Source organism: Larimichthys crocea, chromosome VI (assembly GCF_000972845.2).
Source record: "Larimichthys crocea isolate SSNF chromosome VI, L_crocea_2.0, whole genome shotgun sequence".
NCBI classification, from domain to species: Eukaryota; Metazoa; Chordata; class Actinopteri; family Sciaenidae; genus Larimichthys; species Larimichthys crocea.
Window position 1 is genome coordinate 12,221,540 of NC_040016.1, and position 15,350 is coordinate 12,236,889.

The following is a 15,350-nucleotide window of genomic DNA, read 5'->3' on the forward strand; positions in this document are numbered from 1 at the left end:
GGTTCTGTGAGGCTTAGCGTGCAAAGTTAAAATAGAAAAGTCCAAAATTAGTTTTTGATTTGATTTAATTAAATATCACAAGAAAAAGGGCCTTTAGTCATCTATATCAAAAGAGTTGCTCATGTTTTGAGCATGATGGTGTTGTGGCATAGTTCATTTTTGGGACAGCTGTTTGAACTCATTACTATACGTGTTTTGTGTGCTGTAATAGTTGGTAATAAAAAGTACAGCTTAGGCAGCTTTTTTTTTTGTGGCATCAACCTAGCCAACCTCCATAGCTGTGAAGTGAAGTCAATGCAGAAGTGCCAAAAACTGCAGTTCCTTCAACGGCCACTTGAGGCTGTCTGCACAACAAGTCAGTCTCCATAAGACCCCATGTTAAAACGTCCAACTTCACAGCTGAAATAAACATGTTTGCAGCCTGGTACAAAAAACAGTTTTGGTCTCTATAGCTAATTTCCCAGTTCATGACAACTGTACTGAGTCTGAATTTCTATTTAACTAACCTGTTCAAATTATAATAAGGCTTAAAGGTATGTATAATTAACAGCATGTGCACAGGTGGTTGATTTAAGTGCCCAGGCTCCATTCAACCCACCTTGGGTCCACTGATGATCCACTTCTTTGTCCATTTTTAGATTTGCCAGGAGGCAAATTGAGGAACTGAATTTAATATACATAACAATGTTTTCATTAGTGTCTAATCACCTGAAAATAAGAATAATTTTTGTTGCCTTAGGATGAGTCTATTATATCCACAGATGTCATCAGGCGTTCTGTTCTGTTTTATGGCCACCTTTCTCCTTTACGTAACTTCATTACCAGATGCCACTGCAGCCTACACACTGGTCCTTTAAGACATTTTACTACTAAACAAAAATGTCAACCTGCTGTTGGTGCTCAATAAAAAGTTGATCAAGTCAGTAGTGTTCATTCTCTGAGTACCATGAATTTCTGATTAATGGTTCATAGCACAGACAAATTAAAAACAAATACACGTTGACTACAGAGAACGAGAAAACGAACCAGTCACAAGGCAACACTGATTTTATTTAAACAAAAAAATACACCGCCTGGCAAACATGCGCCAGATCAGTGTTATTCCTCATGTAACAAATGACATAAATATGCAATAAAAATAAATATTAAATAAAAATGGACAGTTGTATTAAGACGTAAACATGTTGAGGAAAATGCATTATGTGATCCAGAGACTAACTACAAAACATAAGAATGTCTGATTCTTTGCCCTGAGTGGAATAATCATTCCAAATTTCCAAGTAAGTCTCATTTATCACAAAAATTGTAGAAAAAAATAGATTATTTAAGGATCCAGACACACTGGCAGGATAAAGTGAGTGCTTGGAAGTGAAAAGCCCTTAATCATACAGAGCATAAAATATTTCAGTCATTCGGTAAGCCAAGCACTCTCACATTGGATTATTCACTACATCGCATAACCTGTTTATGTTCAACATATAAAACATTTGTACATAAGATAAATTATTCATCTTCTGTTCATATCATAAAGTACATAAGTGTTTTCAATCTCAGTTCTTTCTGAGTGGCTTGGAGGGTCCTCTTCAGTCATGCCAGTTTGAGTTTCAACAACCCCCCCAACCTCAGTTTTCCTCCCTCGTCCACGAGTGAAATGGCATGGTCGGTCAGTGCACTTTGATTTGAAGGAATGCTTAGATCACACTGCAAACACGCTGAGGGAGCTGGTCTCATCTTTCAGACCCAGGATGCTGTATGCTATCCTCTTCATGTGACCGGGCAACCGCACTCCAATATTCCTGATGTCTCTGAAAGGAAAAGATGAATGATGACCGGTTAGAGTGCTAAAAACAATATGGACGCATTTGGAGAGTGGTGACTCCCAACTAGGAGTAAGATTGTGGAATAGCTAAACTAATCAAACATTCGTCTATTGGATCTAAGAGTAATGGACAAACAGTTGAAAGATTTGATCGATCGATTAAATGTTTGTCCAACTTCTGCCAATTCAAATTGTAACAGTACAAATGACTAAACCAGCTGACTTAAATGAAAACATTATTGTTTTATATAAGTAATGGTGTTAAATAACATTTGAAATCAAGTCAAATGAACACATTTGTTACATGACAGATGGTGTCATGACACATAAGGCTGGGAACCACTGCTGTAGCAGTTATGTCAGCAGAGAATGAGAGGAATGACATGGGCAGAGGCGTAGTGGAGTATTTCTGCATTCACAAACTGGATAACAAATGTTCAAGCTGAGCGTTCAATACTTTCTCTGTTACCACAAAATGGTGGCCCTGTGCCAGATAAATCAGCAACAGCGTGGTACAGCCGCACCTGTGCCATATGTGCACTTACTCATTCCTCAAGGCGAGCACCTGCTCCATGGTCGTGATCCCAGCGCGAGCGAAGCTCTCGTTGTACTGGCTCATTTTGATGGAGTCCAGCCACTCAGGCACCGATCTCAACATGGTGCCGTCACAGCCGCTGGTGCTGGGCAGGCGAATGGACACACTGCGAGTAACAGCATATATCTGGATTACTCATGGTGCTTACACAAGAAGGAACAAGTTTTCAGTTTCAAGAGATGTTTATCGAATTCCAAGATGAATACTGTAGAAGGAGACATGTCTTGGAATTCAAATAGGAGATTATTAACATAAGGGAATATAAATAGAGACATCACTATGCACCTCAGATGATTATATTTTAAACTGCATATATACAGTAAGACTCGGTCATGTTCATAGCTAGAGTCATTGTAGGAAGACAAATCTCTATTTTACTGAGGGTTACTGTAAGTGTGGGACTATTTCTTGGGTAGGAACAGTTACTAGGCAACAACAAAAACTTCCTGGAAGTCTCTGCTTCTAGCCAAGACTCTTTTCACACTTCATTGTGAGTACAGATTAAAACAAACAAGCTTTAACATGTTAATAAGTGTGCATGAGTAACTGTTTGTTTATATTGCCAGTGAGGACTGTTGGAACATATTCAATCCATCTAAATCACCCTTCAGTAGAAATAATGTTTATACCGTGGATCAAAGTCAGCGATGGTTTTCAAAGACTCTGGGCTTCGGAGCAGTTTGTCCAAAATGTTGACGATGTCAGTGAAGCGAGGTCGCTTGGAGCGGTCGTGCTGCCAACATTGAAGCATTAACTGGTTGATAGCGGATGGGCAGTCCATCGGAGCAGGAAGCCTGAAGGCCTCGTTGATAGCTTTCATGACCTGAGGAAGAGACGAGGGAAGAGTTAAGGCAGTGCTAAGATTTAGTATATTTATGGGTGCAGTGACAGGCAAAGAGTCTGAAAAAGTGCTGTGTTCATAAGAGCCAGAATCTACAATGGATGTCAGGCAACTTTCTATCAGCACCTACCCAGCATAGACTCTCAGTGCTAATGCACATTAAAGTTTGAGACCTGCACAGGCCAAAACAATCTTTCAACTCAGCCGTAAGAGTTGGAAAGACGATGTGACAGATGAAACATACCTCATGGTTGCTCATGTCCCAGTAGGGTCGTTCTCCAAATGCCATGACTTCCCACATGACGATGCCGAAGCTCCACACGTCGCTGGCTGAAGTGAATTTCCTGTATGCGATGGCCTCAGGGGCGGTCCAGCGGATGGGGATTTTACCTCCCTGACAGAAGAGAAACATTAACAAATCATATTTAATGAGTGAATGAAGTGAAAACAGAAGGCGCTAAAAGCCAGTACCTTATATAGGACACATGAGAGGGAAAATACCATTAACAATCTGGCCTTTGTTACTAGAAAGGGTCATTTCTGTTGCTGTGCTTTTAGGCTGTGAAATGTCGGACTTACTCTTGTTGTGTAGGTGCCCTCAGCATCATCCTCCAGCACACGTGAAAGCCCGAAATCAGACACTTTGCACTCCAGGTTGCTGTTAACCAGAACATTTCTTGCTGCCAGGTCACGGTGGACGTAGCTCATGTCTGAGAGGTATTTCATGCCAGCAGCTATTCCACGCAGCATCCCCACGAGCTGATATGAAGGAATCTCTCCATCACGGTCCTAAAGTGGAGAAAAAAAAAATCTAAATGTTAACACTTTTTAAATACTTTACTTTTATATTTATACAAGGAAATACAAATATTAAGAACAAAATACATGTGCGTACCTTCAGATATGTGTCGAGAGCTCCGTTCTCCATGTATTCTGTCACTATCATGACATGCTTGTCTAAAAAATTGAAATAAAAAATTACACTTTACAAAAGAAAAGTATACAAGCAGTTGATGCAAATGTGTTGTGAATGATGGTTTCATTTCTGGTTTGATTTCTGCCTCAGTTCATCAACTCACATTTGGTGACGACTCCCTCCAAGCGGATGATGTTCGGGTGCGAGAACTGACCCATGATGCTGGCCTCGCTTAAGAACTCCTGTCTCTGTTTCTCTGAATAACCTGGTTTCAGGGTCTTGATCGCTACAGGCACCTCTCCTCGTACGGGAGTCTTCATCACGCCCCGAAACACTTCCCCAAACTCTCCTGATCACAGGACAGACAGCAGGAGGAAACGTTAAATACCACATTCTGAGATTTTTCATTTGAAAGAAGGTAGAAGATTTTAAAACACACACTTACCGACGCCGATGACTTTTTGTTTGCCAATGGCACTTGGGTCAATTTCTGTGACAAACTTCTGGATGGCAATATTAGGGTCCTCATACATGTGTGGATCAACGTAAGTCTTCAGAGGTTTGAGCTGATCTAAGGAGGAAATAATAACCAGAATATTAGGAAAACATTTTTTTATTAAAGGACTGTTTCCTCTGTAAATAACACTGAATTATTATTGCATGTACATAAAGGTTTTCATACCTGTTGAAAAGGGATCTTCGGGTCCTCCCCTGGCCCGAGAGCTCAGTCTCCTGAGAGGAAAATATGAATAATCACTACAGGATTAAACAGAATACAGACTGGCTTTTAAATAATTGCAGGTCAGTCTCTGTTGAGAAAGACCAAGGCTGTACTCAGTCGTAGCACTGGCTATTACTGATAAACCCTCCCTGAGCTGTCATACAAGAATATCCGTAAACAGTTTGTGCTCAAGTTTGTGGCATGTAATCACACGTCTGTAGTTAACATTTATCTTGTTACCAACCGTTTACGCAAGAGCAGGACAGCGACCACGACCAACAGAATAACCACGACTCCAAATACAGCTCCCATCACCATGGTGGAGTTGTTCTGGATCTGAGACTCAGCTGTTCAAATTACAGAAAAGAAAAAACATTTAGCAACTTAAATATGTGACATAAAAGTTCATACAAGGAGACATTTGAGTAATTATTTAAACGTCTATGAACTTAAGGCTGCTGGTACCTAACGGTGAAGTATGGAACTCGTGCTCCACGCTGTAGCTGCCTTGGTTGCCTTCAGGACTCATTGCCTGGACCCTGAACATGTAGGTAGTGTCTGGGATAAGGTCGTTAATCTGGACCGAACATTTCTCCAAAATCAGGACTGTGTAGGTGGTCACATCTCGCTCGCCATCATCATCCTGCAAAGAGGAAAATTAATGGATTAGAATATGTTTTTAATCTAAACCAAAAAAGATTTCACACAGCCACAGGCTTGACTTTAAATAAGGTGGGGGGGGAGGAGAAGGAAAAACAAAAAGAACACAAAGAGCTCTGTCTTACTTTTCTGCGGTACATAAGCTCATAGCGGTGATTGATGTGGGCAGGAGGCCTTCGAGACAGAGACCAGGACAGAGACAGACTGGTGGGGCCGCGATCATCCAGATGGATCAACGTCACCTTGGGGGGATCTAACGGTCGGTGAGAGACAGAAAGCAAAATAATGGTTAGTGACTAATCATAGTCTTTGGAGAGGACATTTGGAAATTAAAGCCTTTGGGACTTGGTTGGTCAAACTGAATTCTTTAAAGTGTAGTAAGCCCTTCTTTTTGTGCAGTGGTCTTTACTGATGTTAAACAAGTTCCGTTTGTGCCAAAGGAATGGGTTATTATATATTATATTATAATATTATTCAACATCTGGGGCTTTAATGAAGTCAGAACAAAAGAAAAGTCCAATTGGTTTTGCAATTATCATGATTATGTTTTCACAAACAATGACGAGATAAAGCCTATTTTAGCAGAACATAGTGTTGAATCAAAGTAAAAAGAAAAGAGCTTTTTATGTGGTCCAGCTCACCTGTATAGTCCAGCGCAGTAGTGATGCTCGCAGTGGGCTTCTCAGTACCAAACTGGGACACGCCGCTGTGAGTCTCCACAGTGAACGTGTAGTTCAAATGAGAATCCAGGTCAGTAACGATGACTGTGGTGTCTTTCAGGTCTGTAGGACCTGGCTCAAAACGGATTTTCTCGCCACAGGGGAGACACAAGGCTCCGTCGCAGTGCTCGCACACCACACTGTATGTGAGGTCACTGCGACCCCCGGTCACTAGCGGTGGACTCCAGGACAGCTGCAGCCTGCCCTCTGCTGACAGGGTGGTGGAGCTTAGGTCACAAGGGGCACTAGGTGGAGCTGGGGGAGGAAGTAGATGACACAGAACAGTTAGCCTGAGCTTCTAACCTACCTCTAATGAGCAACAAGTCTGGTTATGTAATAGTAATATGACAGTGAGTGGGGTTGTTACCAGAGCAGGCTGATGTACGAGGGTCTGAAGGGGAGCGGAAGAAACCTTCCTCACATTCACATTCAGTGGCGCCGGCTGCCGAGGGCTTGGTGTTATCAGGACAAACCTGACAAAACTGGCTCGATACAGACGGCTTGAAGTAGCCTGGTTTGCACACTGTGTGAGGGAAAGAAGGTGTGTGTTAGTTTAAGCATGTCATATAGGAGTAACTGTGAAATGGACAAACACAGGAAGGAATGGCTGATCAAAATGCAAACAATGAAGCTGCCTCTGTAATACTAGTCCTACCACCTGACAGGAAGCATTTGTTATGAGTAACCTGTAATCACAGAGTCTTTGTATGCAGAGGAATGAAAAGGGATTTCCCTGACGATCTGTCTCCACTCGCCTTTTTCGCCCGGAGGCCTAATCTCAGGTCGCACTGCCAGTGTCAACCGGATGACAGGCGAGCATTAAATCCATCAGGTGATACTCTGTGAACTCTTAGTTCAAATTCTCTGGCAGATAATATTTGTGTGGTGGGCAAAAGGAAATGGCACCATGGACACTGGTTATGAAGAATTTCAGCACACAGATAAACAGCTTTCCAGGGCATGGGAGGTTAATGAATGTGCAGAGTGGGCAAAAAACTGAACGCAAGAGCTGCAATTCAGTCTGAGAGCTGATGTTTCCTCCCTTTCTTCCTTCCTTCCTCTAACCCCTGACACCGGTCACAAATTACAGCATCTAAAGGTTGAATAGTTGGAGGACAAGCGAATCAGGAAAGAGGAAAAGCTGGAGACCAGTATGATTTTCCGTGTGTTTATGGAAACAGATGCACACACTTTCTGGGGTGATAAAGGGCTCCAGCACAGTAAAAAACTTTAAAAGAATGGCTCTTATGAAATCTCCTCTCTCTCTCCTTTCATTATGTTGTCTCTCTAGGGAGAGGCCTTTCATCTGGTCTCTGTGCTGGTGGCCGTGAGAAGAGGTCGAGTGAACCCTTGGTTTGAAGACGTGGTCGCGTTACTTCACCACCGAGGCAGAAGGACCTTTGCACTCCAAGTACCACCGCAGTGAAGGAGAAGGAGCAGGTTGGGTTTGAGTAGGAGGGATGAAGATGAATAGATGGACGGATGGGGGATGGGGGCAAAGGTCTGGAGCACCAACAGAAGTTCTCTCTGGGGAGTCACTTGGCGGCAGTGGGGGTGTAGCTGAGGTCTTTTCGCATAAGAAAAGGGGGCCAATCCCATTTCATCTTGAGCCGGGGCAGCAGGACCTCTGTCACGTACCAAAGAAACTCCAGCCCTATTCATCTATTGTCTCCGAGATCGGACAGAGTGGTGCCATAAATATGTTGCATTACTCATTATACAGCTCGCAAACAGCGGCATGTGTGCAGTGTTTGAACACAAACAAACATGTTAATGCAAACTTTGACACAGATGGACTCTCACAATTACTTTGAACAGAGTTTTTAGAATAAAAAAATATTCTTGGAATTTTATAATATTGTTTTCATTTGATTTAAACCTTTCGTTCACCTGACTCATTTTCAAAGGATGGAAATTGCTCTCCCAATAGTCCCACGCTCTTTCTTGACTACAACACACTTGTGAAAAGGACTTATGTTCCGCACCGGTGCATCTGTTAATTGAATCTGTTTTTTGCTCTTTGTGTCGGCCCATTGTTCTAATGAGTGGGAACATGGATTAGGGGGCTCGTTGCGTGTGTTAACAACCGGATGAAAGAGCAAAGGCAGGCAAAGCGGGGTATGTCATTGGCTAACAGCTGTCCTGTTGCTCTACTAATCCTCTTGACTAAATTACACTCCACACCTAACTAAGCAGCCACGACACTAACCACCCTCATGCACCAACTGTCGACTCACTCCACCCTTTGACTCCAACCAAGGACAACCTGCTTATTTGTGTCAGTCAGCATTCCTCCTCATCTCACTTTACTTCCTTTTCCCACAACAGTTGGGCTCTTCAGTGAAATCCACATGCCAGCCTCGAGCCCCTAAGGATATCACTTTCTCCTGTACACGTTATATTGGAAATAGGGAGCTGGCTGGAACAACAGAGAGCGTAATAATCGCGTTTTAACTTATGCAGTGAAACATGTTTCCTGATTCCTAGCAATCAGGTCATCCTCCAGACTTTGGTATCACAGTTTTCCCATCATAAATAGTTCCTATCTTGCTCTGCCAACTTCCGTTTCAGGTGTTTGACTCAGAGTCTGCCTGCGGTCAGGAACCTCAAAGACTAAAACATTCCTCTGCCTCAACTTCCTCCCCGCCTTGCTCTCTTATCCCGTCTTCATTTTAACAGCCACAGTGTAAGATTCACTCTTTGAAGCAGAGTACTTATTCATCCATGGTATTTAGGGCTGTAACCAACCATTATTTTCATTACCCATTAATCTGGGGATCATTTTCTTAAGTTAATCAATTATTTGTTGGTCTATCTAATGTCACAAAATAAATGTTTGTCACAATTCCCTAAAGGCCAGGACGACGCATTTAAATGTCTTGTTTTGTCCAACAGGTCAAAACGCAAAGATCTTCAGTTAAGAGTAGACACTGTAAACAATTAAAAAGTTAGAACCAATTACATTTCTGGTAGAAAAAAAATGACTTAAACAATGAATTAATTATCAGATTAGTTGCTGATTAAATTAATCTCTCAATTCAACTCAAGATCTGTCTTAATTCTGGGAAGTGACTCCCAAGAAGAGACCAAACTTTGCCAGTCAAGGTGACTCGGACCATCAGGAGTCATAAACCACCGCCTGACTCAGTCTAACCCCTGATAGGCGTGTCGGGCCCCATCCCTGTAATCTGTGGTTCTGTCGCCTTAGCAACTGACGCAAAACAAATACTTGCGAGCAGAAGACGCACCACTCAGGTAGTCATTCTGACACATTCACACGGCCCTTCCTTTAGTCAATCAGTGCTGAAGGTGACGCGAGAGTGAAAGAATTCCTTTCAGAAATCCCCGCACCATACTGTGCCCTTCCTCCCTCCTTCCTCTTCTCTCTGTACCCTCTCTCCTCCCACGTTTCCTCCAGACAGTTGAGCACACCACACCCGAGAATGCCAAAGGAGACCAACTTCCACACAAACAGTAGGAGCACTCACAGTGTGGACACCACAGTTATATCTTTTACTGTTTCACCTCCATTTGTTTTTTGTTTTTTTGTATATGTACTTACAGGTCTTTCCTGAGGGCAGTACATACTGCAAAGTTTTCGCATACTTAACCTTCGCCTGGGTGTCACTCATAAACAAACAAAAGCACTCAACAGTATGTAACCAAAAAAGCAACTGTATTCAAAATTATGGGTCTCTGTTTTGTTTATTTCTTTTTAAAAACTACCTGCCTATAAATGGTTAAAGGTTTGTTTAAATAAGTCACATTATGCAGGGTGTGACAGGCACTTATCTTCACAGTACTTGCTTGAAAGTACTTGTGTAACTTTGGAAAGGTAATGTAAACTCGAAAGAGAAAGCAAAATGTTTTTTACCAAAGAAGTTTCCAGTTTTAGGTTTCAACCGAGCTGAGGAACAAAAGTGTCCATGGAAGTGGGACACAGTTTCTTGTATGTACTTTATCACCCTCAGCCATCGACCTATCCATAAAACAGTGCCTCAGCGCAGCCGCAATCTCTGAGTCTCAGAGAAAAAGGCAGTGGAAAGAATGCGCTATTGCGATACAGGTAAAGAGATGAGGCACTGACAGGAAGACTGTCGAAATTTCCTCAGTGAATTTAATTTATCGCATGGAGCAATCTGTGGTTGCCAAAATCTAAACTAAACAAACAGGTTTGTACTTCCCAGCCTGTGCCCAGTCTTTGTGTACCTGGTTTTCTTCATGACAGATATGAAATGTTTTTATAATCGATTATCAAGCCAACCAGACATAATTAACATTCCTCTGCGCTCATTCTCAAACTGTGCCAAAGTAGTGGTTCGAGGTGTTTCATTTACTCACATAGCAACAGAGACAAGTCTCAGATGAGTGCGTGGCATATTTCTGGCAGTGCTTACCTTGGCAGGAGTCCCCAGTGGTTTCGTAGCCTGCCAGACACTGGCACTGGCCCACGGGAACCACCCATTCTCCCTCAGCTGTGCAGTAGATGCGTGGGGTGGCTTGACTGACGGCATTCTCCACACAGGCTCCTTCCACCTCCCTGAGAGCATCCGCCACCGTCTCTGGGAAGGCCGCCAAGCTCTGCACTGTGGATGGGCATGTCTTGTAGTACACTCTGACGGACAGCAGCGCCACACAAGCACCCATGTCCTGAAACGCCAGGTAGAAGCCCTTTCTAGACAGAGGCCCCACAGTCCTCGTCTCTGTGTTGACCTTCAGCACACGGCCCCGTGTGACCTCATCAGGAGCGATGGTGGCCACCTTGCGGAACTGGCCTTTGCGGAAGTTGGTTCCCACGTCAGCATCCGCCTCTGAGATGTAAAGGTTAAAGGTTTCTTTGCAGGCGACTGAAGCTCCCTCAAAAGTGTTGCAGTCTCGCACGATAAAGCGGAGCTCGACGGAGACACGTGTGGTCCCCGGGCGCCGTTGGATGAATGTTGTGCGTACCCAGTTATCCTGGTCAGTAGAGTCTATGCTGCAAACACTGTAGGTGTAGTAAAGTGAGCCGTTCACCACCGTCTGAACTATCTCCCACTGCGGAACAAAAAAAGATAAAAGAAAGAGGAGAGGGATTAGTTTATTACCAAGCTATGATAATGAAAGGATTTTTTCAGAGAGTAAGTACAGGGTTCAGGAGCTTTGTTGTTGCAGAGACTCGGGTTTATTGATGAGACACCTTTTCTTTCATGCTGACTGAGAAGCTCATAAAGTGCAGAAGTGAGCTGCTGCCTTTTTTTCCGCAAATTAAGAATATTGGCCTGGACATGTGCGGTGCTGTCGACGTGTGTGGTTTTCCACTAAACACACTAGGAAAACATGTGTGTGTGAGGCACACATAAATCCAGCAAATACTACTGTAGAATACCAACTAAGATTTATGGCAGTTAAATGAGCTTTATAGGCACAGCGTGAAGGCATGGCAGCAAAATTGGCAGCAATTAAGACTTTTTAAGAGAGGGAAGAGATGACGAGTAGAAAGATTAAAAGCCTCCATTTAACATTAAAATGCAACACCTCATGTGTTAGCAGTTCTGGGGAGTTTGGGGGGGAATAAATCAGTGTTTAAATTTACATTACTTTCAGTAGAAAAGAGGGGGGGGTGGAGAAGGTATATTTCCACTCTTTCAAAAGAGTAGACTGGTAGATTAGAGCAGAACCTGAGGCATCATAGATCAAAAGTCCTCTATACTTGGGCCAAATCAAATACTGGATCTAATCACTCAGAATTAGTATCTATTGTTTACTGAGATTAAACTGCATTTAGAAAAATGTGTTTCCTGAAATCAAAGCTGCACATTGCAAACAGCCACACCAACTTAAATGCACGTAACAAGTGGTGAGAATGTCGGATTTGAACAAAGCGGAAAACTTGATAAGACAAGAGGAAATCTGACATCCGATGAAATCCTTGGATCTTTGCGAACAGTCATACAAGAAATGAAGCCCACACAGTGGAAGTGGCCATGTCCTGTTGCTTTTTTTAGATGGAAAGCCACTGAACTATACATAGAGGGATGGTTCTCCACACATGGACCAGTCGTTCTGTCTCTTTTACTTATGTCTTCCCACAAACGTACAGATCATCTCGCTGCTCTTATCTCTAAATTCAGCGAAGAATCACGTGTGGGGCAAATAAAAATAAAAAAACAGCTTTATGGTTAAGCGTAGGAATGAAAAAACAACCTCCCCTGATTGTGTAAAATGCACTTTGGTACTGTAAATTTAAATGTAGGTTTGAACCATGACATTTTAATGGGATTCATAAGTTCTTTATGAAAGGGTAGCATTATCACAAGACTAGCTGAGAGCTCTGCCAAACCTCATCGAGCTGCCACTCATTCCATCTCTCCCAGAGAGCTTTTTTAGTGGGCTGAATGAGCAGAGAGAGGCCTCTGTTATTGTTACTAAATAGTATTCAAATTCTCATCTACTAATCTCCAGCTGCTGCTTTATATACACACACATATATCTATATATTTGTTTTCTTACACAGAGAAAGTTTCAAGTCTTAACCTGAAGTCTTAAAAATGCCTGTTGAGGTATAAATACTCACCCCGTTCTCAAATGGCATTGTCAACCAACCCAACTCTGATCCTGAAGCACTCATATCCAGCAATATTTCTACAGACACAAACAGAAAAAAACATGAGTTAAGACATAAAAGCGCAGAAGCCACAAATGACACCTGTTGCATTAAAAAAAACATAAATAATTCATATTTAGCTATTAAAGAAAGCTTTACAGACCTAATATACCTCTGGAACATGTTTAATAACATGATAATTCTTGCAGAATAACAAGAAATGACTAAGTTTTTGACTTTACATTTAAACTCTCCGCCTTGATCTCCAGGGCCAACAGCTTTATGAGGGGGCACATGCCATGCATTGACATTTTAATCAAGCATGTCGGTCTGATTCAAGACTTTCAATGACCGTGTCCTCCAGGTCCAGGATACAGGACTAATAATGTCTGAGAAAGGCGTGGGCAATTAAATTGCCATGACGAGAGAAACACATGAATCTGCTCCACAAGTGAACATGTTAAGACACCTTGCAGGTGCCCCCTAATCTCCTGAGTCGACCAAAGGCCAGTGAATACAAATAACTTTAAAAATTAAAGTTACATTTAAAAATGATATTGATATTTTTGGACATTTCAATAATTTAAAATTGGTTAGACAGGATTCAAATAGAAAAATACACACATTCACTACAAGTACTGACACAAACAAACGAACAGAAAGTTTAATATAAGAAGAATATTTACTTTACAATGACATAACATTTTAAAAGTAAAACTTAAAGCAGGAGTTCAAATTCCGACCTCCTGACTCATGAGGTGCGGCAAAGCTAACTACACTTTTTATTTCTTTCCAGTCAACGCGTGAAGAGGAAAAAAAAAGTACTTACGTTCTTTCGACTGAAGGCTGGTGAAAACTTGGTTAATAAATAAAAACAAGATGAAGTTGACCCGACGGAGCTCCATGACTACACACAACTTTTTTTTTATTCCTTGTTTAAAAAAATAAAAATTAAAAGTCGGTGGTTTTATGTCCCCAAAAGTGTCTCCGCTCTCCTCCGTCCGTCCGTCTGCCTCCACCTCTCTCTGAAAACTTCACTCCACCGGCTCAGTGAGCACGAGCACACGCAGCAGACCATTGACAAACAGGTGGCGTCATAGCCCCGCCCCGCCCCGCACACTTTGGAATGTTGGATTCATCCAAATGTGGAAGTCAGGGGGAGGGGGGCGGGGCCAAAACCGCACCTGTTTTCATTGAGAAGGACGTAGGCCTTTTATAAGCTGCACTGTCATTAGGTTGATTGTTAAATGTTTGTTTAATTAATTAATCAATATCAAGTTAAACTCTCATTTCCTCACGTGTAAGTCCTAAATATCACAATCATTGTATGCACATGTGTTTCTCATTCATGAATCATTTCTTGTCTACCTTGTCTCTTATCTTATCTTATTTAAATGTAGTCAGCTTTATCTATCTCATGTTATGTTACATATAAAATATAAATGATATGCTGACAGTTTAAAGTAAAGTGGTGCTTTGACATGTACACATCATTCATCACTGTCAAACATAAATCCTGCACATTGTTTATAGACAGGTATACATATATGCATAAGTAATCTATCATATTACTCATTCAATATTTTCTCCTTTGAACATTTTGTTTACAATTTAAAGAAAGAACTGACTCATTGTCTTATTTATATATTTACACATCTATTTTTCCCCCACATATTTGTAGGCCTACATAATAGTTCTCTGTTTATTTTTCTAACCTATCTTTGTTCGTTGTTCCTTCTTTGTTGTCCTTCTTTTTAACCGTGCATTTCTATCATTCTTGTAACTTGTTCTTTGAACTGGGTGTAACACTGAGAAACTCTAGTCAAATTTCTATCATGTGCACACACTCGGGGTAATAAAGCTGATTCTGATAAAAATGCAAAATTAGAGTAGATCAGAAAAGATGAATTAATTGTCCAAACATTTTGCAACATGTGTGAAAACCACATTTAGGCTATTTATGTAAAAGTACAATGGTATCAGCGAAATTTTGACTTCAAGGATCAATAGTTTGTATTATGCAGAATGATCCCTCCCAGATTATGTTATTATAATCAGTGTTGGTATAAGTATTCAGATCCCTTACTTGGGTAAAAGTAGTGCTACCACAGTGTGAAAGTCCTGCATTCAGAATGTAATTTAACTGAAAGCACACGACTATCATAAGCAAATATAAAATATAATTAAAGAATCAAAGGTTATCATACAGAATCACCTTTTAGAGTGTTGTATGGAAGTGTTGGTCTTTATTACAGGTTAGTCACAACTCTACAACTATACAATAAATATATAGTGGAGTAAAACATATGTATACTAACATACAAATGTATGGGAGTATAAGTTTAAAGTACCCAAATATGGAAATAATCAAGTACCTTAGTTATTAAAATAATATGAAAACATATTTTATATGTTTCTGCTAAAAGCAACACAGATTAAACTAGTTATATTTGGTGAAAGTAAAATGTTTCGCTTCTTTCAGTCTTTCCTTGAGTT

At 41.4% G+C, this 15,350-nt stretch overlaps 1 protein-coding gene across 1 annotated transcript; it reads right to left on the reverse strand.

The window, feature by feature from the left end:
- Positions 1-1,029: 1,029 nt before the first annotated feature.
- Positions 1,030-13,936, reverse strand: epha2a (eph receptor A2 a). The gene is made up of 17 exons (XM_010732771.3): positions 13,684-13,936; positions 12,825-12,892; positions 10,669-11,305; positions 6,639-6,794; positions 6,194-6,526; positions 5,678-5,805; positions 5,358-5,535; positions 5,137-5,239; positions 4,854-4,903; positions 4,617-4,742; positions 4,335-4,520; positions 4,151-4,212; positions 3,835-4,044; positions 3,500-3,649; positions 3,044-3,237; positions 2,365-2,520; positions 1,030-1,805 (listed from the first exon to the last, which is right to left on the reverse strand). Exons 1-17 carry the CDS (start codon positions 13,757-13,759, stop codon positions 1,697-1,699), a joined length of 2,922 nt encoding a protein of 973 aa, XP_010731073.2. The 5' UTR covers positions 13,760-13,936; the 3' UTR covers positions 1,030-1,696.
- Between the last annotated feature and the right edge of the window lie 1,414 nt (positions 13,937-15,350).